The 23,544-nt window shown below is 44.0% G+C and overlaps 1 protein-coding gene across 8 annotated transcripts; it reads left to right on the top strand.

Annotated features, from left to right (window-relative positions):
- The first annotated feature begins 781 nt into the window (after positions 1 to 781).
- mgaa (MAX dimerization protein MGA a) lies at positions 782 to 23,330 on the top strand. Of its 8 annotated transcripts, none has more exons than XM_074691808.1 (30): positions 782 to 1,121; positions 4,366 to 5,486; positions 6,086 to 8,021; positions 10,126 to 10,225; positions 11,227 to 11,337; positions 11,468 to 11,596; positions 11,750 to 11,866; positions 11,982 to 12,793; positions 12,912 to 13,179; positions 13,350 to 13,477; positions 13,560 to 13,631; positions 14,001 to 14,097; positions 14,218 to 14,579; positions 14,688 to 15,011; positions 15,405 to 15,642; positions 15,728 to 15,868; positions 15,996 to 16,277; positions 16,364 to 16,932; positions 17,077 to 17,292; positions 17,463 to 17,522; positions 18,052 to 18,171; positions 18,865 to 18,976; positions 19,060 to 19,157; positions 20,299 to 20,387; positions 20,478 to 20,574; positions 20,675 to 20,786; positions 20,977 to 21,282; positions 21,442 to 21,570; positions 21,655 to 21,783; positions 21,962 to 23,330. In XM_074691808.1, the coding sequence occupies exons 2-30, from the start codon at positions 4,441 to 4,443 to the stop codon at positions 22,768 to 22,770; spliced, it is 9,009 nt and encodes a 3,002-aa protein (XP_074547909.1). In that variant the 5' UTR covers positions 782 to 1,121; positions 4,366 to 4,440; the 3' UTR covers positions 22,771 to 23,330. The 8 variants fall into 8 exon arrangements, with proteins under 8 accessions (XP_074547909.1, XP_074547911.1, XP_074547908.1 ...); XM_074691810.1 differs by having other exon boundaries at positions 20,974 to 21,282; positions 21,655 to 21,735; XM_074691807.1 differs by having other exon boundaries at positions 783 to 1,121; positions 14,221 to 14,579; positions 20,974 to 21,282.
- Positions 23,331 to 23,544: the final 214 nt, after the last annotated feature.

Genomic DNA, 23,544 nt, shown 5'->3' with positions numbered 1-23,544 from the left:
CTCAATAAAACTATGATCCCTTGGCGTGACTCTAATGTGACCAATAACACTGAGCTGATCTAGGCTGCACATAGGCCGATGACTGTACTTTACACATCTCAAACTGTAAAGGGATAACATTCCTAACTGACATTATTATTAGATTTTAATCTAATCTAACTCGCTTTTCCTACACACATACATCGACGTTAACTACATAGTAGTAAATGATGTAGTTGAGGAGTTTGACGCATTGATGCGTATTTTGCAGCAGAATTGTTTAGAACTGCGTCACAGCAAGCACAATCCGCAGCCCCATCATGGCGGATCCTTTGTTAGGTCCCGGACAGAAAAAAATGACTTTCAACGCGGCTGTTCGTGTTCATTCATTAAATTCCACGGTGTTTCCCACACTCAAATGAGTCATCGCAGAGGTTTATACAGATGGTTAAAAATGCGGACAATATGACACGAGAAAAGCTTATGGATCTCATCTAAATATCCTGCTGTTGTAATGTGACCGGGCACGAGCTCTCACAGCCGGGCTGTAGTCTTACCCAAGCCCCCCTTAAAAAAAAAAAACAGTCATCAGGATAGGGAGAGGCCATGAGTCCCAATCCGGACTGAGCCAAGGGGAAACCACGACCGATACACTGCAAAACATGACATAGAGTTAATTTTTTTGAAACTACGAGCTCGTTCTCCACAAATCGTCCACTAACCAACCTCTCTGTCTCCCTGTCTGCCTGCCTGCCTGCCTGTCAGTCAGTAACGTAACGACCGTCACGATGGTCGTTTCCGGTGTATAGACGGTAACAACGATGAGGATATTCCAGAGAGTCCCACGGGTCGAGGTGAAAGTTGGGTTCACTCCTGTTCGGCTGGTTCCAGGCAGCAAACCCCGAATGTCGGTGAGATCTACCGGAACGGTTTGAACCAGGTGGCGGCAGCAACATGGCGTCCGAGAGTGCGCAGTGGAAGACAGAGCTCTGACGTCATGGTACAGCACACCGCGTGCAGTTTTTTTTCGGACTGAAGACAAGATCCACGATGTCGACGAGGTTTGGTCGACGGATACACCGACACTGAAGCTCGGATTAACGACGCACCGGGGAATATTCGATTTGTTCGACCAGCTGCAGGTAATCAGAGCTCCCGGTGCCGGAGGATGAGACAGAACCGGACTGAGTTTCAGGGTGTCATGGAGGCCATAAGACTGAGCATGGGGCCTGCTGCTAGCTCCATGTTTATTTCCAGAAACCCTCAAATGAAGCTCCAGAGTGTCTCATATTTCAAGAAAGCATTATGGTTTCAAATATTGGTTGGGAAATGATCTACTGGTTAATTGATGGTTCCAGGCTACTGTTCTTATGCAGGGATCTTTGTTCATTAGCTTCTTTTAACACACAGCGGCCACACCATCACATAGACTAGCTGAACTTTTTTTTTTATGGAGGTAATAATGAAGTCAGTGTACCTACAAGAGGTAAGTAGCAAGCTCTAGCCTTGGGAAAATTAAGCCAATGGCAAAGTGCTAAAATTGCAGTTCTTCGAGATACCGCAAGAGGCTAGCTGTAGAAAGATCGGAAACCACATACACCCTTGGTGAAAAAAAGCCAATTTTTTAAGCATTGAAAATATTTACAGCCTGGATCAAGAAACAGCTTGGTTCTGAATAGCTTATTTCTATATCAGCGGTTTAAAGGATATTAAGATTGCAAGGTTGCCCAATCAGAAGCATGGTTCACCTGACTGACAGATCTGGCATCTAGTAGCTGGCAGCCCTACCTCTTATGCTAGCATTTCTAATATGGCTCCTGCTGATAACAAGCTTCGTTACTTTGTATCCGAAAGGGATGGTGGGTGACACAACCATACTATGTCCATTTATTATGCAGGCTAAGCTTTTAAGTGGCAAAAGTATCTAGCCAGTGGCTAGCTTTGGTCAAAAATGCTAACCAGGCTGTTGCAGAGTTATTTTTAGTGTTTTAGTTAAAAAGTTTATGTAATGCTGTCTGTAACTGGTGGTCTTATTAAACACAAAGCTGCTAGAACTAAAGGGAATATGGAAGTTTCAAACACCAATGCAGCGTCTACTAAAATGAATCTTTCTTCATATTTTAAAATATGTTGTCAATCTTTTCTCTGAATGTGTGTCAAACCTGTGGACACCAAGACAATATGAAGACAAACGACACATCACCTCCTCTTGATACGTAGAAATGAAGCTAAAACACTCTCATTGTGGGCCCTGGGATAGTTTACATTTTAGGAGATATTTTCAATGTCCGTCTGTCTAATTACACATACACTCAACTTCTCCTTCAGGTATGTCCCTCAGATGTGTTCAGTCCAAAGCAGAACAAATTCTTGTGTGTGTTTGAGGCCTGACACGACATTGTTTCACCTGACACCACAAAAAACACAGCGAAAAATATGTATGTTTACACAGAAACGCGGAGGGACTGAAAACGCTGTAGTGAACATACTAGGCACATAGTTGGCGATATAACTGTGGTGACACACCTTCCACAGACCAGGAGAAGTCTAGCCAGTAGCTTATCAACAAAACCCAGAAGAAGTGGTGCAACAGATGCACATTTTGTTGCAAGGCAGTCAGCAGATCCCTTAGCACAAGCAACACAGTAGTCTGCTATTGTTACTGTTTTTGTTGTCCTTTTTACACATGACAATTTGAGTTCCTACAATTGACGCCAGCTTGCTGTTTACTCAGCTATGGTGGCCACAATGTTTCGGAAAAAATTTCACTCTGGAGGCCATTTTTAACAGTTCCTGTTCTAGGTCCTCTGAAATATTGTTTCTGTGTAAACAAGAGGCCAAAACGCAACAATACTTTTGCGTTTCATCCCAAAACTATTGTCGCATAAAAAGCTCCTGAAGCAGACAATAAATTCAGGACGACTATTGCTTTAGCTTTTGTTATGTGTTTTTCTTACTGTCCCTCCTGTTCTCTGACAACTGCACTGTAAGAGCTTCACTGGTCCACATGTCAATCATGGCCTCCTTTCCCCCCTTTTGATAGCATAAAGTAATGTAATAAAAGCAAATTTGTTAGATAGATTAACACTTGAGCTGTTTTCAGAAAATCACTTTGGAAAATTTCTAGAAAAATTCAGGAGCTCTGAACTGAAATGTACCAGATTTAACTTTGAACACATTTCTCCTCACAGCATGAATCCTTCCCTGTCAGACAAGAAGGGTCACAACAGAAGGATGATCATGACGTGAAAGAGACCTTACGGTTGTCACAGTGTAATGTTTTTACTCCCCCATATGTTTTATTTATGTTATACTTTATTGTCCTTATTTTCATTTCCTTTTAAACCTCAGTTATTAGTGATTGCATTAAAGTTTATTGTTTTAAAAAATGGCAGACAGTGATGCGTTTAAAGCAGTTTTTGTTATCTTGTCAATTTGAGGTAAACCTGAACAAAAGCACTCTCGCTATTAGAATTTTTATCCTGTTGCGTGTCACTTTGTCTAAATTTCACCTGTGTTCTGTTGAACAGTGTTTCCTTTGGGGATAAGCCCCTCAGCGATTCTGTGCATGTGTTGAAGCAGAATACTTGATGCTTGACAGCAGGGCGACTATTATGCGTTGGAAGATATTTATTTACTCAGGTATTTGTAACCTGATAGCTTAATGAAGACTTAAATTTTAGAGTAGAAAATATGCCCTGGTGTCTATTTCATGAGTAATAATCAGATTCAGATTCAGATTCAATTTTATTAGTGTCCCCAGAGGGCAAATTGGGTTGCAGCGGGATGCACAAAAAACACACAAGACATAAAATTACAGTATAAAAATATATATAACACACACACAGACAATATCACTGAGCTATCTGCCAGCACACGCCATTCATCATAAAAATATATATAATATATTGGAGCACCAGCACATAATTCTTATAGCACTCTTACACATTTATGACCTAAAAATGCTACAATCTTCTCAATCAATGCAATAGTTGGCCCATTCACTTTATTAAATGTTATTAGTGATATTATTCTTGGATTTTTATTAATGTAGGAAGCATGACCCCTCTCAGTGGTCCAAAGACAGAGCTTGACAGAGCTTAACCTTGTGTTTTGTGTGCACTTCAGGTTACATGCATAGGCTTCAGCACGGAAAAACCACAATGACAGAAAACATGCTTGACAAACATTGGTTATTTTGTATTCAGAATCAGGATATTTTAAGGATTTGCTGCTCTTCAAGAACTGGAGTCTAACATCAGAGAAGTTAAAATCAGTCTAAAAGGCCTCATGAGCTGAAGCTCAAGGTGTGAGCCTTTGTTTAGCTCTGATGATGTCTAAAAATCAAATAATGAAATGCTGAAAGCTTGTCCTGTTGTTTTTCAGGATGCTGTCTGTATCTAAGCCATACATATTGAAACACCTGGATCAACCCAGTCTTTAGATGTCTGGAACCTGTTCATGGCTTCTAGGAAGAAGCAGAGAGGGGGGGTGGTCCATGAAGAGGCGACATCTATACCTGCAGCAGACCGCCCACCTAGATGCTTTGCTCCTTCTAAACTGGGGAGGACAAGTGAAGGCGGGATGGCAGGAAGCACTGCTGTCAAGGTGGGTACGGTGGGTAAACCCAACATGAACCCAGTCAGCCAGTCTCCAAATGGCCTGTCACCTGACGGCCCGTCCCCTGACAGCGTGTGCAAAGGCGTCAAAGTGACCCTGGACAATAACAGCATGTGGAACGAGTTCTCCAAATGCAGAACAGAGATGATACTGACCAAACAAGGCTGCAGAATGTTTCCCTACTGTCGCTTCCGCATCTCTGGTTTACAGCCATCCAGGAAGTACACGTTGGTCATGGATATACAACCTCTGGACAACAGTCAATATAGGTGGACTGGCAGCAGCTGGCAGGTCGCTGGTGAGGCAGAGTCTCGGGTGAAAAGTGCACCATTTTGTCATCCAGAGTCCCCGTCAACAGGCCAACACTGGATGCAGAGCCCAGTGTCATTTTACAAACTCAAACTCACAAACAACATCGCAGACCAGGAGGGCAATGCCATCCTGTACCCCATGCACCGCTACCTGCCACGCCTGCACCTGATTCAGACTGACAAACCTGCTAAAGCTATTAAGCTTAACGGTCCTGCTGTCCTCACTTTTACTTTCCCTCAGACTGAGTTCATGGCCGTTACTGGGTATCAGAACTCTCGCTTTGCTCAGCTGAAAGTCGACTACAACCCATTTGCCAAAGGACTGAAGGAAGACAGCTCTGGCTCCAAAAGCTTAAATCTGAAACTGAACTTAAGAAAAGACCATCTCAAAGATGAGGGAAAGACAGCCAGTGAGCTGCATCCTGTGAAGAAGAGCCTGAAGTCTTTGCTGGCAAACCACAAACCTAGAAACTCAAAGGCATTTGACCCAAAGCCTTCAGTGTCATCTGACCAGCAGAACCACTGCACCACCAACAGAGATCAGTCGGCCACGAAGTCCACAGGAGAGAGTTCACGGTAAAGTGGCATGTTCCTGTCATTATTTTTGAAAGTCAGATAGAAAAAAACTGCTAAAATCATATGTAAAGTTTGCAAACCTAGTTTAAATGGATATTTAGCTAGCATAGACCTGAAATCAATCTACTGCCAGTACCTTGTAATCAGTAAGGGACTTGGATCAGATACCTTCAAGGTAACAATAATGGGGATCTGTGTATATCCTGACTGTAGAGTGACTCATCTATGAGAGCACTGAACTACATTTTTCTCTGATTGGACTATAAATATCTTGTAGCCACCACGACTTTGCAGGGTCTGCACATGGTTCCCAGTCTCAGGTTTAAATGACGTATCCGCACAAACGGTGTATGATTTGCTAAGGTGGGGATTTGAAGTTTATAGATAGAATTGTTTCCAGCTTAGTTGAGATGAAACATTGATGTCCCCGTGTTTGATGCTTTGTAAATTGTTCAAAGTCTATATTTGATTGAACATAGAGTAAAGGCAACCCTTCAAATGTTTCAACTGAAAAACGGGTACAATAGTTTTTTGTTGTTGAGTGGATCTTGGGACCATAGTCACACTTACTGATGTGTCAATGGTTTGATTTTCTGCAGCTCACCTCCAGCTCAGAAGTTATTTTCTGAGTTGATCCGTGAAGCTCACGTTTCTCTACAGAGATGCAACCTACAGCAACTGAACATTAACAACAACATCCACCACAAAACAGAGCAGACCAACACTAAAACTACAACTGAGACTCCTAAAAGACCAGAGGACAGTAAATTGGTCAAAACACTACCTGGAAAGACAGATGGAGGTTCTGTTGCTAAGAAGAAAGGAAGGCAGGACCTTCTGAACCCCCAGGACTGCAGGGAAAATATCAGTTCTCAAAGCTCTGCCCCTAAACCATCTACAAGCTTGTCTGTTGACGCAGACAAACAACAGAAGACTGAAGCGCCATCAGAAGAGAAGGCAAAACAGCACAAACGCCCAGCACCGCTGCCTCTGCCTGCTCTTGCATTGTTTTTGAAACAGCACTCCACAAAATCTAAAAAAAACAAGAACAGGCAGGACTCCCCTCCCAGAGCTCCCCCACCTGAACCTCAACCAAACCCCCCAAACTCTGCTGAAAAAGTACATCCTCCTCCTGTTGGACCTGAGACTGGTATGTCACAGGGTTGGACAGAAGGTAACTGTGATTCCAAAAACCAGACTGATGCACCACTTCCCCCTAAAGAAAAAGTTTTCAGTTTTCATGAGCAGGCTGTTGAAACCAGTGCTCAGCCTTTAAGTCCATTTGGTCAAGATGCTTCTGCATGTTCAGATCCAAACAAACACAGAACTCCAGATCTTTCTAGTTCAGATCCTGAAAGTAGGGGTCCAGTGCTAGCTGATGGTTCAACTTTGTCACCCAGCTCAGATCAACCTCCGTCCTCCATCATTTCATCATCTCTTACTACATCATCTCCCAGCCTGTCCACACCCTGCCACCCAGTGTTACCAGTTCAGGAGTCAATACTTTCAGATCCCCTTTGCATGAAGTCCGACTCTTTGCTACCAGACCCAGAGTGTTCGTCTTTTGGCTTTGAGCCTATGTCTCCTGCAAGTTCTCCTGAGCCTTTACCTTCCCTGCCCGTCTCCTTAACTCTGGAACTGGGCTCTACGACTGCAGAACCTACACCAGTTCACCCTGAGGAGTTTGTGCAGCAAAACACCTCTCCTGCGTCAGTGTTTAAATGGCACACAGTTTTACCTCCACCTGAGCACTACAGCAACTCTTCCTATTCAACATTTCAGACTACACCTGACTCTCTGCCTTTAGCCTCTGTTACCTCACCTGTGCTGCCTTCAGAGAATCCCCCCCTACATGAACCAAAGTCTCTGGACCCTTCTACACCCCCTCCTGAGACTACCCCATCATTTGAGGTGAATGAACAGGTACTGCCCTTCCCTGGGGAGCTCTCCCCCCTTGCACTGCAGCTGCCTCTGTCGCCGACCTTCTCATTGGACGGAGAAGGTTTATCACCTACCCCATCTCTTACTGACCTTGTACAACTGTTCTCAATTGATGTAGACTTAGGGATGGGGGTGGAGTTTTCAAACTCAGAGATGGGGGCTGCTGCCTGCCCGCCTCAAAATACTGGTGAGGCAGATACTCAAGAGCTGGCCCAGCCGATTCAGGTGGTCCCAGCCAGGAAACCTGGTCGACCCAAGAAAAAGTGTCGCCAGCGAAAGGTCAACAAGACCAATGCAGAAACGGTCCCCTCCACTGCCAACTCTACCGTCAACTCTACTGTCAACTCTACTGTCAACTCTACTGTCAACTCTACCGTCAACTCTACTGTTAACTCTACCGTCAACTCTCCTGTCAACTCTACTGCCAACTCCACCACCAACTCTGCTGTCAGCTCTATCGCCAACTCTATTGTCAACTCTACCGACAACTCTACTGTCAACACTACCATTAATTCAGCCGACAACTCCTACATTCAAATGCAGCCGAACCTGGAGGAGGTGGAGGAACAGCTGTTTGTCTCATTCACATCAAAGGTGAGACCCGTCAGATTTAAACCTGTTAGCATATGATACCATAAGCTAATGAAGAAGTCAAGAGTTTCCAGTTTGTAAGTGATAGTAATAAAAATAACTGGTTACGAATTAAGTAGCTGGTTACAAATCATGGACTGCAAAAATGAATGGTTTGGTTTACCCTGTATATGAATAATTATGTTTTTCCTTTCTTTCTTTGAACAAATTATTATTTAAAAAATACAGGGATCTTTAAATATTTCTTATAACAAAGCTTGTCTGTTTATGAGATCGTTGTTTTTATATAGCACCAAATCAAAGCAAAAGTAATTTAAGGGTATCTCTTCTACAGATCAGGTGTATAACTTGTTCTTATCTAACAGGTTAAATAGTCTGATAGTATGTCTCATTTACATGACTGTGCTTCATCCTGTTTCTGCATCATCATACATTCATAACTGTCCTTCCCCCGTTCCAATATGCATGAATACACACATTCACACAGACCATCACACTCTGTGGTGGACACAGAGTTTGAGAAAATAATGTGAAGCTGACACAAGAAATATAGAAAAAAGGGTGAAAGGACAACAGTTTCCAGGGAGCCTGTCCTTGTGCTACCATGGCCACAGAGTTTCAGAGATTACAGAGGTGTTACATAGACTTTTATTCACCCATTAATTACTATTGAATATATATTATCAGTGTCATATGACTTGGTGCTGATGTTCGCTCTGTTCTGTACCCCAGGGGCCTGTCTTCCTGCATTGGTGTTTTTATACGTGCATCAAGGAGAGTGGAGGTGTGCTCTCCCAACTCAGGCTTTGCATACATTCACACGAAAGGGCTAGGAGCTCCTAAAACAGAGCCATACCACAAAATATAACTCATTTATCAATTACTTATTAATCAGCACATTTGTATTTCTCTCAGTAATAAGACTATCATTCATATATATGTGTAATTTTTAAAAGGGACTTCCTCTAGTTCCACTGTACGTGAGGGCACAAGGCTTGTAAGACGACCACATACCACAATATAAAGTGAGTCTTCCATACCTCAAATACCTTTTACTCACCTTGCTTCATTAACCCTGACAGATGAGACCGGCTGGTCTAGTGAAGCTGATACTCAACCTGACAATCCACCTGAGCTGGTATAAGCACAGTCTCATGAACTTTAGCAACTTCTCAGTGTCAGACATGCTTGTTTGACTTTCAGCAGATCATTACTTTTTACAAACCAAAGGGAAGTGCCTTTAGCGTGGGGTTTGGTTCAGATGTCGGAGCCCCTGAACAACTGTTAAAAACTGGCACACGTGATGTGCATACTGTGGGAAAATAAGGCTCCTGATTTAGTCTGTGGACATCGTCATTCAACTTTTTCACTTGGTGAAATGTTAAAAAAGCAAATTAAAAATCGGATCTATCAAACAATCGCAATTTAAATCAAATCGGCACCTCAAAAATCTTAAGAGTATTGAATCATTTATCAGTGACACATTCCCGTTATAATTCCCATAATAGAACACAAACAGCCCATCCAGTCTGTTAGACTATTAACATCGAAAATCAAGAGTATGGGAATAAATGGGTTAAAAAGTGGAAGACTTCCACAGAAATTGGGAGTGTTAGGTATGGAGATGGATGGATGGATAATTTGGGTCGACCACTGATATCTACCACTGAACTAGAAGGTTGACACACTTTCTCTTACCAGCCTCCCTCTCTGTAAACAGGCCTGTGATCCACTCTCGGATTGGTCAGTGGGTAGAGTTTTTCAGAGGATGATTTGGGTGTTCATCATAAGTTTCCATGTTGCGTTACTCCTTCATTGTTCTGAAAACAAAAGCTAACCCACAGTTATCTCCCTAACCACAAGTCCTGCTTCAGGCAGAGAAAACATATATCACCTGTGGAGAGGAAGCCCAATCGCATTACCTTCACAGGTAGTTGTAATCCTGAGGCTTCACATTCCGCAAGCATTTCATTTTGACCGTACAGTCTCTTCGTAAGTACAGTTGGAGTAAACACTGGCGCCTCCAGGAGGGCACGTTAGTTATGCTTTTGTTGATAATTGTACTTATAAAACATACATACCATAAAAAACTGCACTTCATTTCCAGGAGGCCCTCAAACTTCATGTTGTGGACTCTTTGAGAACACCTGTCAGTCAGCCTCAGACCACACCAGCAGTGCAGCCACCTGCAAACTCACCTGAGCAAGGTAACACCTGACAGGTTTCATTTTCACTGTGCGAAATAGTTTGAACCTACTCTGTTGTACTCTGTCAGCCTGTAAGCTAGTTAGCTTTGTCTTTCTGATGACATAGTAATAAAACAAGGGCTAGCCCCAAAAAGTAATAGAAACGATATCAAGACTTGACTCCAAACTACCCGGTAACAGAAAAATTGGTTTCTTCTTGCTTTGTGTATTTGTGCATCCTCGTGTCCTCTCTTCTTGGCAAAACTTGAAATTGTTTCCTCTCCGCAATGATAAAGGATCTTCCAAGTCATGAAATGATTTTGAAGGGGGAGAGGATCGAGAAGGGTGGAGTGAGCTCAGAGCCAAGTTTTTTACTTAAAGACGAGACAAAGAGATCTGTCATCTGCCCTCTGCTTTGTGTTCAGCTCTCCTCTCTGTGCTATTTCCTTTCATTTCTATCCTCAGGTCTTTGCCTTTTCATCTCCCGTAATACCACGATGGCGGGCGCTAAGATGTTCCACTTTATTTCTTAAATGCTGGTGTATTTCTATTTGCCAATTTGTCTCAAATTTCTAAAGGGAAGCCATATATTTGTGAGGTTAGTGTATGAACAGGCTGCAGTCTCAAGTCTCTTGTTGGAAATTGGAAATTCAACACATTTTGTTGACAAGAAATGCAGTTCTTTATGGAAAACTTGGGTTTTGACAGCTGCCTTGTAGTTTAATATGTCAGAATAAATGTAATATTTGCTCCCACACAAATGCCTCAAAATATATAGTAAGATAGCCGTTTTAAAGCTAATTTCAGGAACTGTTATCTCAGCATAGCATGGCCTGTATTTTAACAGGAAGGTAAACCAGCTTTAAAGTACTTCATGAAGTATCTGATTTGAGACACAGCACTGATTTCTGAGCTTTGTGCTATGCCAAGCTACTTCAACTGGAACTTGGCAACTTGCTAAGTTTTAAAAAAAAAGCTTTACCAGCTTTTGCATGATTTGTAATAAGGTTGTTTATGTTTAGTGGAGACCACAGACAGCTTGGAGGGGAAGTTGGTGTCCTTGCAGATGGTTCTTCTCAAAGACTTGAAACTGATGAGACACAGACAGGTCATCCATCCTGTGCTACAGGAAGGTAGGTCAGAGCTGTTCTGTTTGCATGTTGACTGCACTTTTTGCTTCGTTAGGGCTATACTGTGACTGTGACTGTTTTACATGTGATATGTGTTATGTTGACAGAAAGGTCAATATAATCTTGTTTGTAGTTGGTTTGAAGATGAACTTGCTGGATCCGGCTCAGGCCATAGACCTAAAGTACCTTGGGGTCCACCTGCCCATCCCTCCACCAGGAGCCTCTGTGGAGCTGGTGAGCTCGGAGCTGTCCCAAAATAAAGGTCTGTACCCCTGTCAGGACCACATCCAGGTCTACACACACCCACCTCTGAACCTCATCTGACCTGGTCTCAACAGCATTTATTTTTACCTGATAGAATTGATCAGCTTTGATTACCTACCGTGTGTCATTTTACCTGTGTGTTTCTCTGCAGGTGTTTGTAGTGTGTTCATGTCTCGGACAGGAAAAACAACGGACGTGACTCAAATCAAAGGCTGGAGGGAGAAATTCAGCACGCCTGAGGCCCCGCCCCCTCCTGCAACACCTGAAGGTGTGCTGAAAACAGGCCTGCATGTCACTGTTTGAAGATTGATGATAAACTGTAGAGATAGCTATACATTAAAAGGAGCTTTTTAGTGAAATTCGATTATGTTTTTTTCCTGCAGCTGGTCCTGTTTCTGACCCTCCGAAAAAGAACCTTTCCGCGTTCTGTAGCGACATGTTGGATGAATATCTGGAGAACGAGGGTAAGCTGATCGATCAGCGAGCCGACAGCTTCTCCCAGCCACAGCTCGACCCACCAGTCTACCAGCTGCCCACCACCAGCACCAGCTACGTTCGGACTCTGGACAGCATCCTGAAAAAGCAGCCTGCTGGGTCCCCTACCTCAGACCTCATATCTGGATTTGTACCACCTTCCAAAAGACCAAAACCTTCTCCCAATGAGTCCAAAAAAACCCGAACAGCCAAGCGTAGAGGTCCTAAACCCCTTAAACCCAGACCACAACCTAGTTCAGTTCCTATATCTGGTTCCAGTCAGCCCGAATCAAACCTGGTAACCAAACAACCTGCAGTTCAGACTCCGTCAGAGACCCATCAGCCATCAGAAACTCTCCCTCCTTCAGAACCTTCAGCCCCTGTCATCAAACCCAAGAGGCGGAAACATCACCCAAAGTTCCAGTCTGACGCTTCTCCGCCCCCCGAAGTAAAGAGGAGAAGGAGGCTGAAACCCAGGACCATGGCTCAGGCTTTTGACCCCTCCAGCTGCACAGACTCCCCTCTTGCTATCTCAAAGGACCTGGCTCCACTAGAGTCAGACTCTGAACTTGGGGATGAAAACAATGATGGTCTTGTGACAACTCGGGCTCTGCTGAGACAGAAGGACCTGGAGGATGGAGGAGTGTGGGAGGGACAGCCCAGAGCGAGGATCACCGAAGAGAGGGCTGCTATCGCACTGACATCACTGTTTACCCTGAAGGTAAGAGATGAATGCTTGAAATCTGATCAGTGAGGCTCAACTCAAAGAGATACTGCCTAGTCAGCCACTCACAGGGATGAAACATGTTATACCCAGTTCTTCCTGTGGTTTTCCTCAGGGTTTTGTCACTGAGAACCCGACTAAGCCAGTCCAGGTAGTCCGGAGACAAGCGCCTCCCTGCCTGAACGAGTTCTGCAGGCTGGGCTGCATATGCTCTAGTCTGTCGTACACCTCGAGGATCAGTCACTGCGGCCGACCTGCCTGCATGCTGGGCTGCAGCTGCCTCAAACAGAAGGTGGTTCTCCTGAAGAACCTTGAACCTGACTCCAGCCCCTCCCACCAAGCAAACAAGAAGAGGAGGAAGAGGAGGATGAAGATGGCCTATGGTATGTTCACCTCTCATACCTGTAATCAAAGTTCAGAAATGAGCGCTATGATGTCACCATGTGTCAGTGGTGTGGCGTTAAGTCAGAATCAATCAGAAATATTATCTCATAAAATGTCCTTCACACCTGTATGTGAATGTGGTCACATGACAATATGACACCTCTTGTAGTCCTAAAGGAGGCCGACAGTGTTTCCCAGCCTGCTGAGCGGGTCCAGACTCTGTGGAAGAAAGACAGCAAAACGCCAGATCCAGACCCGATCCAAGCCCCTACACAAGCTTGCCAGCCTTCTCTGCCTGTGAGTCCAGCTTCCAACGTCATATGTTTCACAATCAGTGTCGTCCTCTCCCTTGCAGCATGTCTGATCTGTTTGTCAGCAGGTGAGGACCAAAGACAGCAGCTGTGCCCGGATCAGAGTTTACCAACCAAAGAAGAGGGACCGCAAGCAGAAGGTGAAGCTCCTGATTGGCCAAAGAGTTCAGTGACATCACCAAAATCACATGTCTCTCAACTCCAGTACAGATCAGCTTGTAAAAAGTCAGGTCAGATAGTGAGGTCTTTTTTTTAGAACAGACTCAACCAATCAATCTATTTCCTGAGCGCCTCAGCCAGGTGAGATAGGTGGTTTGGGAAGTCTCAATTCAGAAGAGACAGGTTATTCTATCACAGACCAGAAAATAAGAGAAATCATCTCAGTCTCTCAGTGATCAAACCAGCAGAGCAGAAATGTATTTATTTATAATTTTTTTTAACGGTCATACCTGATCCATGCAAAGAATCACTTAATTATACTCACAAGAAGCTGTTTTTTTTACATGCAGGAAACACCTGACCACCCCTCTAAAGTCAAAAAGTTTAAAGGTCATCATTTGAAACACCAGAAACCAAAAGACCTTCAGAGCTCCAACCTACCAACAGGTGAGATAAAAAGAAGAAATCTGTAGTCTTTATAATATTATTTATCATAACATTCTTAGTTTGATATTTTCTGTACAACATTCTGTCAGGTATTCTGAAAACTGGTCTTGTTTTCTGCAGCAGATAAACTGGATCAGCCGGTCCCCTCCCCTCTGGCCCAGTCCCTACCTCCTGATGCGGAGTCAGACCCAAAACCATCAAAGCGTTTGATAATCCTGGCAGAGGGGAAGTGGGGGAGCGACACTGACAGGAGCCACGTGTTGAAGCAGTTATGTGAGCGGATGGCTCGGGACCAACTGGACCAACCGTTCTGGGTCTGGGGTTACCGAATCGCCCCCATAGGCCAGACTGTCGAAGGGAGTGGACCGGACCGCTGCATCCAGTACAGAGTTCACATATCTAGACCAGAATCAGGGCCTGAGAAACTAGCCGAATCAGTAAACCCACCATCACAAGAAAAAAGTGCAGGCCCTCAGCAACAGGTAACAACAAGAGTAATTAGACATCTCTCCTGATTTAGTGTTTGTTAATGAACCTGACTCAGAGGTTCTGTATTAACTTGTGTCTCTCTGCATGTCTACCTGAAACAGGTGACCATGGAAGCAGAGTTCCCTGACAATTTGCAGAGAGACATAGGGGAAGAAGAGTCTCTAGAAGACTGGCAACGAGAGGTGGAGGACGAGGATGAAGAGCCTCCTGAAGATTGGCAGCGTGAGGTGGAAGAGGAGGACGATAGTGAGGAGGAGGCGGGATCAACACATCACCAGGTGCATGTTGATCCTGCCTCTGGACACACAAAAGGAACAGAGGAGAAGATGGACAGTTTGGGTCTGCCATGGCTCACTGGAGTCTCCCCTGCTGGCTTCCTGTCCACCAACAGGAAACAGCCAGGAGGAACCGACTACCTGGTTCAGGTGAGACCAGTCAGTGTAAATGTTTATGGATGTAACAGCGCCTGGTGAGACTGGTGTGAACATCAGAGATGATTCAAGTCATTGGGTTGGATAAAAAGATTGTCATCCCCTCGGAATTCAACAGAGGGCGCTAATACATCCAACATTTGTACTGTGGCCTTTCTTTTAGCTGTTTTATTTTCTCCTCTGACTAAACGTGAAAGAAGTGAAAAGGTGAAATTAAAACATCATTAAAAACACTTTAATAAGACAGATGTTTATTTTTCTGTCATTCACTCTGCAAAATACTCGCATCATGTTTCAGTGTCATCATATATTTTTCTGTCTACTCTTTTGTCTAACTGTTAACACAGTGTCTTTATCCCTGTGTTTACCTGTGTGTGTGTTTTTCAGGTGAATGGGAAGCTATATCCTCTTGCTAAGATCCAATTGGGTCAGATGGGGGCACTCCACCCTGCAAACAGGTTGGCGGCCTATCTGACAGGTCGGGTAGGGTCCAACAGAAAGCAGCCGGACTCCTCAAAACCTCTAACCCCCCACACGGCCTCCTCCTCTTCCTCTGCTGTACTTGCCCCTCCACCCAAACCTCAGCCATCAGTCCCAGTGCTCACCATCAAGACCACACCTCCAGGTGAGTCTCAATTAATCATCAAAGAACTGTGGCACTGATGTGAGTCTGTCGCTGATTTAATGTCTCAAACTGTCGTCTGTCTCAGAGATTCATCCGCCCATCATTCTTCAACAATCAGCTGAAGGGCAGAAGGTCGTCAGGTATAAGCTGTACCCATGTCAGACAGGGGGCGTCAATCAGGTCAAACTGGTACCTGAAGCATCCGCTAATGCAACCCCCCCAAAAGGTAAAATGACAAACCATCAATCTACAATGAAAATGGAAATTAAATCATATGATAAATGATGACACTGATACAAATCAAAGTCAAGAAAACCTTGTTTGTATCTGACCCTGTCTCTGGTATGTTGCAGACAATCAGCTGAACACGGTTCTTGGTCAGAACCCAGCTTTTCAGAGCCTTCCTCTAATGGTAGTCCCGGCTCAGGGTCCCGGTGGGAAGCCTCCTGTGCGGGGTCCAACGCCTCTTTCCGCTGGTCAGAGGATGATTCTGAAACCAGTCCAGGCTACATCAGGGGCCCAGTACTTCCGCAGACCGGATGGAAAACTGGTCCAACTTTTTCCCATCAGCCAGCTGAGACCAGTCAACCCAAGCCAGATACAGATCCAGAACCAGACTCTGTCCACGCAGGGGGGTATGTTCTTGAATGTTAACCCCAGATTATCTTAATTATCTGAAAGTTTGATCATGTGACTAACCCCAACCCTCCACCTCTTTCAGTCCTCCCCACTGCTTCCTGTCAGACTACCAGCCTCCCCGTTGGTGGAAATAAACCCCCTCAGACTAGGCCCTGCCCTCTCTCTGCGTCCTCACTCCCTACTGTGGCTAAGAAGTCAACGTGTAACATTAAAATCTTCCCTACTGACCCTACAAAGGAACCAATAGTTGTTACCTGTGTTAAAGTCCCGCCCCCTCCTCCAATAAAGGTGTCAACAGGCTCCACCCTCCTCACCCATCTCAAGCCCACAGCAGCCCCCAAGAGCTTCCTGTCCCTAATCCCATCTACAGGTGGGGGAGCAGAGCTTGGGGTCAAAACAGTGACAATAGCTCCCAGTGGGGTGATAGTCCACCAGAAACCTCAAATAGTAACCAAGACCACCCCTCCAGCTCCAACAAGGTCAGAGGTCACACCTTCAACTCTACCTGAGGCTGCTGCAGAGAGGGTCAGAGATAGGTCACCTGACCTGATGGATTTGGACATCATGTGCGAGGAGACAGAGATCATCACTTCAGAGACAGTGGGTGGGGCTAAGAAAGCGTCAAACTTTGATGTGGAAACTCAGTGGAAGGTAAACTAAATAATCCAGTCATTTGGATTACAGTATGTACATGTGATAAAGTAAACACTTTATTTGGTCTTACAGTTTATGTTTCTTATTTGACACAGAGTCATAACAGAAATAGACTAATGAGTGTTTTTAACTGTGTTACAGAATCTACAGACTGGGGTTGACACAGAGCCAGCTGGGATAAGTTACAAACCCCCTACAGCCCTGAAAGGCAAAATTAGTAAAGGTGACGGACAAGTGGAGGTTAGCACAGAGCTTGTTGCTCAGGAGACCATGGTGGAGATGGATGGGACTGAGAGCAGCGAAACAGAAACCTCGTCAGACTCTGAAGTGGACACTGATGAAGAGATAGTGTCAAAGGTAAACTAAATTATCCAGAGTCATCCAGATTATGTTTTTTTCATGGGATCGGTGGAACACCAAATTCAATAGTTAAAAAAAAAAATTAAGCACAGATTTTTAGTAATCTGAGAATATATAACCGTGGAAAAACATGATAATGACCAACTCATTCTTATTGTTTCTCACAGGTGTCCACAAAGCTTGTTGAGGGGGAAAACAGCAAGACCGAGATCTCTAAAAAACGACAGGTATCAACATTAATTTTTGACTGGACAATAAAGAACTGATTATTAAAAGTTCCCTTTTGCATTCAACTCTCAGATTACAGCCCATGGCTTTTGTATAATTCAGATTACAGTCCACGCCTCTTAATAGATTGAAATTACAGCCCATACTTTTTTAAACAATCCAGATTATAGTCAATGACTGTTAAAGAATTCAGATTACACTCCATTAATTTTAAATAATCCAGATTATACTCCATGACTCTTTCATAAACCAGATTACAGTCAGTGACTCCTTGTAATCCAGGGTTTTGTCCTTGTCGCTATTATGATTCATATTACTGGAAATCAAGTGTTAAAAACCAAAATTACTTAGATTACAGTTTTCAGATGCAGTTACAGATAAATTAATACATTTAATTACATCACAGCTAGGTGATTGTTGATCAATCAAGTCATTTATTTTTAATAACTCTTTTGCAGTGACAAATAAACCCTGTGTGCTTGGATTAGTCACCTAACTTCTTTGGTTTTCAACCTTTATTTCCTTTAGCGGCATCTTCGCAGTCTGGAGGCAAGGCAGAGTCGGATGGAGATGAGTCAGCTGTTTCGGAAACTTGAAAGGGAACTGGATTTGCAGAAGAAGCCAACAAAGATCGCAATCCTGAACCAGGTCTGACATTTTCTATTAACAACATGGTTGATGGTCAGGACGCTGGTGAATAGCCAGTGAGCAGCCTGAGGCTTTCGGACTGTTATCGTACAGTCCTTTGAGCTCAGGGAGGCTCAGTGGTGATGATGAACTCAGTGCCCATTAAAACCTTCATTTGGCGTTATAAACATTCAATGATGAGTAACTTTTTTGCTAACATGGAAAGGAAAGGGTTACAGGGTTGGCATTTATAAAGTGATTCAGAGAAAAGTATAGCATATCATAATATGGCCTGCTGGTAAAGGTTAGTGGGTGGGTTAGTTGGTTGATGAATTGTTTGTTTGGTGGGTTAGTTGTTTGGTTGGTTGGTGGGTTAGTTTGTGGGTCGTTAATTGGGTAAGCTGGTTGTTAGGTGGACTGATGGTTTGTGGGTAGTTCTGTTGATGGGTGAGTTTGTTAATTAGTGTATAGTTGATTGATGCACAGGTTAGTTGGTTGGTTAGATTTTTTGGTTGTGTCATTGGTTGGTGGTTTAATTGTTTGATTAGTTGGTTTGTCAGCTTGTTGTTTTGTTGGCGGGTGGATTGTTGGTTGGATTGATTTATTTATTGATTGGTTGGTTGGTTGATTGGTGGGTGGGAGATTTGATTGATTAAAGGATTAGTTGGTTGGCCAGTGGAGTGATTGGTTGGTAAGTTGTTTTTGTTATTACAGGCAGAGCAGGTGATTCAGGAGCTGAGGAAAACTGAGACAAATCTGACCAATCTAAAGAAGCAGCTGATAAAGAGGAGAGATTGCTTCCTCAACATCATCGCACCAACTACAGGTTTGACCTTTGACCTCTGTTCGCTGAGTCTATCTTTCAAACCCTATCCTCTGACACTGATCCTGACCTCTGACCTATGACAGAAAGTAAACATACTTATGTGATGAAGGCGGAGCTTTTGGATGACCTGGAGAAGAACTTTTCTGAGGAAGAAAGAGTTGTCAACATGATAACGAATATGGTAAGACATCTGATAAATGAAACGTTTTATACAACAAAGAGAAAATCCACCAATGAAAATGTGTTTAAACAGCAACAAAAAGACATGTTTACAACTTAACATATTAGAGATCCTGTCTATTTATCTGTCTGATAAATTATCTCCTGATAAAAGAAATGTTTCTTTCTTATTTCATATTCTGAAAATCAAATTTTGTTTCCTAAAATGGGCGATGATCATGGTGTGCTCGTTCACCAGCCTGCAGTCTGACTCTGTAGGCGGCATAGTGAGGTTTCACCATTGATCACAGAGCAGTAAAACAAGCACATCCAAGCAGCAGGGGTGGAGAGTGTATGGAGACAGTGTAATGAACGCCTCAAAGGACTGAAGACCAAGATCAGAAGTGGCCTCAGTGGCACGGTGCCAGGTGTGGATGAGATTCTCCCTTTCAAGGGTGCTGGAAAAGAAGCTCTGGACATCGGATACAGGAGGAACAATGCAGATTATGTCTAAGCCATTTGACAGAGGACCAGATCTTCACCCTTGGAAGGCTTTTGGAGGAGGCGTGGGAGTTTGTCCAGCCAGTCTACATGTACTTTGTGGACTTGGATAAGGCCTAGCAATGTGTCCCTCTTGCCTTGTGTGGGGGGGTATCCTCATATTTGGCACAAAGTCACGAGTACAATGCAGCTGGGATTAGAGAAAGCACTTCTCCGTCTGAGACCATGGTTCTCTGTTGGAGAATGGTGGATTCCTCTTTCTGGGTGAAGAGTGAGTCTTTGTCCAAAACAATGGAGCTGAAGTGTATACGATCTTGTTCACAAGTTGTAGTGAAATGGATCATGAAACTGATGAGCAGTTGTGGGTTGTGGCAGCAGTGAGGTGGGAGTTTAGTTGGAAGAATTTCTCCTGGATGTCTCGCTATGTTGGAGTTCTGGTCACATCAACCTGGAAAGAGTACCAGATCTTGCTGGGGGGGTGATAAACCCCACCTGGTGTGCAAATGCCTTGGGATCCCCCAGGTGGAGTCCTAAAAACATGTTGGACAGTGTGATGTCTGGATCAATTTGATTATCTGCTGCCCATCTCGGATAAAAAGATGAAAATGAACAAACCAATGTTTTTCTGCTTGTGTGTGTGTGTTTGATTATCTTTGTTTCAGGTGGACAGTGATGCTCACAGCAACTCCATAGATCAGCTGAATGGTGATCAGGGGAATCTGCCAAACATCTCGTCATGCCAGGACTTAGAGTAAGAAATCAAAGAACCACCTGACTAACAGTTTACACAACTGTTTTAGGCAAGTGTCTGATCTAGCAAGTGTTTTTATTTTCTCAACAGAAACAGTTCGAGTAAAGAACAGACCAAGACTGCCTTGAGAGCTCTACGATCAGTCCTGAACAACAACAGTTCTTCAAAACAACACCTGCTGAAACAGGTAATCACTAGAATTAACTACGAAACACAGTGGGTCACACCAGCTCTGCAAACAGGTGGATTCAGGAGACAATGAATACTAAAGAACTGTTGAATTTCAGGCTCATCGGGAGATTCAATCTCTGCAATGTGAGATGAAGATACTGAAGAGTCTGAAGTCCTGTCTGAGAAAGCAGAGGGACGCCTACCTGAAGAAGATCCTGCAGAGATCAGGTGAGGAAGATGTCAAGGAGCCAGGATTGTTCTTGTCCGCTAGAAGGAGCTTTTGTACCTGGGCAAATTTGAAGTCGGTCACCTGAAGAATAACCTTTGGCTAGTGTTGGCATTATTGAACACCACCACATGGCATTAAAATGTTTAACTCATCACCTTATTTTACCTGTGTGTGTGTTTGTGACAGCAGGTGAAGGTGAGCAGATAATCTTTAGAAAGCAGCCCTCACCCAAGGAAACCTTAGAAGCCAATCAGCTGCCAGCTTCTGAAGAAGGCGGGGGGTCGTCACCAGCTGATGTTTCTTCATCCTTACACCCGAAGCAGCAGCAGGAGGCTTCAAAGGCCCCTTCAGCTCCGACCTTGCCCACCTCTACTCCTGTGCCGGTACCTGTACCTCTGTTGGCTCCTCCCACTTCCTCACACCTTGCATCAGTGTCTCAGGACAGAAAACGAACTGTTCCAAACATCCTGAGTCGCAGCAAGAAGATGGTGAACAGTAAGTAGTTCCTGAGACTCTGACAAGAGAAACTCCCCAATCACCCCCTGGTTAGGCTAACGGTTAGCCTGTTTTGTGCTGCTCAGTTATTTAGTGAGGTAGTGTAATGTTAGTTACAACCATGTCATGTCATTTATGTCTCCTTACTTGTCCTTTCAGAATCGCCGTCCTTTCAGGCTCTTGTTCCCACTGAAGTTCTGTCCCTGGTTGGGGCCTCATTACCAGGGCAACCAGTCCCAACCTTGAGTCCATTAATGTCAAGACCAACAGTGGCGCCTGTGTCAGTTGGTATGGACCTCTCTTTTTCTTTCTTTTACATGCTTTTATTTTGAAGTTTCACATGTAAACCACCTGTTATTTTCCTGTCTGTAGAAATGGCCTCCCTCACCCTCAACATCTCTGGACTAACCAGCCAGCAGATCCACCTAACCCCAGTGCTCGGACCCCAAACGGGTAAGATCTACGCGAGCTCAAACCCCCTCACCATCACTAACCTTGCAGGTAATTAACCTTGTACTAACTACCTAACAAACTTCTTTAGACAATAAGATACAACACATGTAACTAGCAAGGAAAACACATCTAACTCCCAAAAAAACTCTTGCCAACAGCTCTCTGACTTGGGCTTTTCATCTAGTGAGCAGATAAACTTAACTGTCACTGTTTTTGTTGTTTTCAGCTACAAATGTCAACAACATACTGCAGCTTGTTCAACAAACAGGAAATCAACCAACTACAAAAGAACAAGAAACACAACAGCAACAAACACATCTACCAAGCTCAAAAGAACCAACACAACAAGCAACTACACAACAGCAGAAACAAACAGAACAACAAACTACACAACAACAGCAACCAACCACACAGAATCAACATCAACTCAAAGAAACTAAAGATCAGCGCCCACAGATCAGTCAGAGTCAGTCCACTTCAGCATCAGGTCTTTGGAAGGACAGCTTGTCCAAAGTGGATAGTGATTCTGTGGGCAGGACTGAAGACTCAGTGGTCAGGGTCCCTGACTTGATAGATGAGCCCGGGGACTCTTCAGGCAAAGCTGATAATTCAGTGCATGGGTTGGACGGCCCCCATAGAGAAGCTTCTGGTCTGACATCACTTCTTCACGAAATTGACTTCCTCAACCAGCAGAACACTACTGCCGGGACAGCAGGGCTGGAGCCTGAGCCGCAGGAGTGTGGTGCAGTGGTCCGGGCTTCGGACCAGGAAGAACCCTGGTTGCTACAGCTGGATTCAGACTCTGAGGACACAGCTACCATGCAGACATCAGAGACAGAGACCATGAAAAGCCAAGTGCAGTCAGGCTTCCTGACACCACCCCCTTTGCTACAGATGAAGGTGGGCAGAACCAAGGAGGCAGAACCTGCCTTAACAGAGTTAGCTGCGGGCGAAGGGGGAGGAGAGAAGGGCTTGTCGTGGAAACCAATGCCAAGGCTGGTCCCTCTGGGCCTGAGAGGCCATGCACCTAGCTGACCTCACTGGTTGATGATGTTACAGAAAGTACTGGACCTGATTGGCCAATTTTACTGCAATCAAAGGCCTCATTCATGTTTAGTAAACATTCTCACCAATCTTATTTAAGAACTCCATCTCAGCAACATGCAACCAGAGCAGTTTCAAGCAAACACTCTTCTCATTTCAAGATGTTTTTGGTGCCTCAGTGATTTCTAAAGAATGTTTGTGTAAGTCCGTCATTGTTGTGTGTGTCATACATGCATATAACTTTGAGATTAAAAGTTGACTGATCTTTTTTCATGATGAAATGTCTTTGTTCAAAAGCATTGCATCTGCAGAATGTGAAAAATCATAGTTAAAGTTTAGTTTCTTTATACTCGTACATCGAACACGGGAGAGACAGGTGCCTGGTCCTGGTTTCACCTGGTCCTGGTCAGAGCCGCAGTTGCTGAGTTTGTCTTTTGTTGAAACAGTTTGATTGTACAGTGTACAGTTGTTGCATTTTTTAAAGTTGTATTTTTTACAGTGTTAACCTGCCTCAAGTTACAGCAAACAAAATAAAGTTTAAATATGAAAGAGTGACTTATCAGTTTATTAACAACAGAAATAAGATACTCAGACTTAAAACTGAATCGTTAAAACAAGTTTGTGTGTGTGTTACTGTTCATTATGTTGTGGGGGTGAGAAGACTGTCACTGATTATTTGTTTACAGTGTGTTAGGATCCATCGGCTGCAGGTCAAAATGATCTTTAAGTTGATGCGGACAAAAATCAAACTGATTGTTAGAAAAC

The sequence above is a fragment of the Halichoeres trimaculatus genome, unplaced genomic scaffold (assembly GCF_033239565.1).
Source record: "Halichoeres trimaculatus isolate MK-OKI-2021-1 unplaced genomic scaffold, fHalTri1.1 fHalTri1_scaffold_17, whole genome shotgun sequence".
Classification (NCBI taxonomy): domain Eukaryota; kingdom Metazoa; phylum Chordata; class Actinopteri; order Labriformes; family Labridae; genus Halichoeres; species Halichoeres trimaculatus.
This window is presented reverse-complemented; position numbering and strand designations above follow the sequence as displayed.

Coding starts and splice junctions, on each gene's coding strand:
- mgaa (XM_074691806.1), top strand. CDS start 4,441: ATGGCTTCTAGGAAGAAGCAGAGAGGGGGGGTGGTCCATGAAGAGGCG. Junction 15,012..15,404: donor GAACCGACTACCTGGTTCAG/GTGAGACCAGTC, acceptor TGTGTTTTTCAG/GTGAATGGGAAGCTATATCC. Junction 15,643..15,727: donor CATCAAGACCACACCTCCAG/GTGAGTCTCAAT, acceptor CGTCTGTCTCAG/AGATTCATCCGCCCATCATT.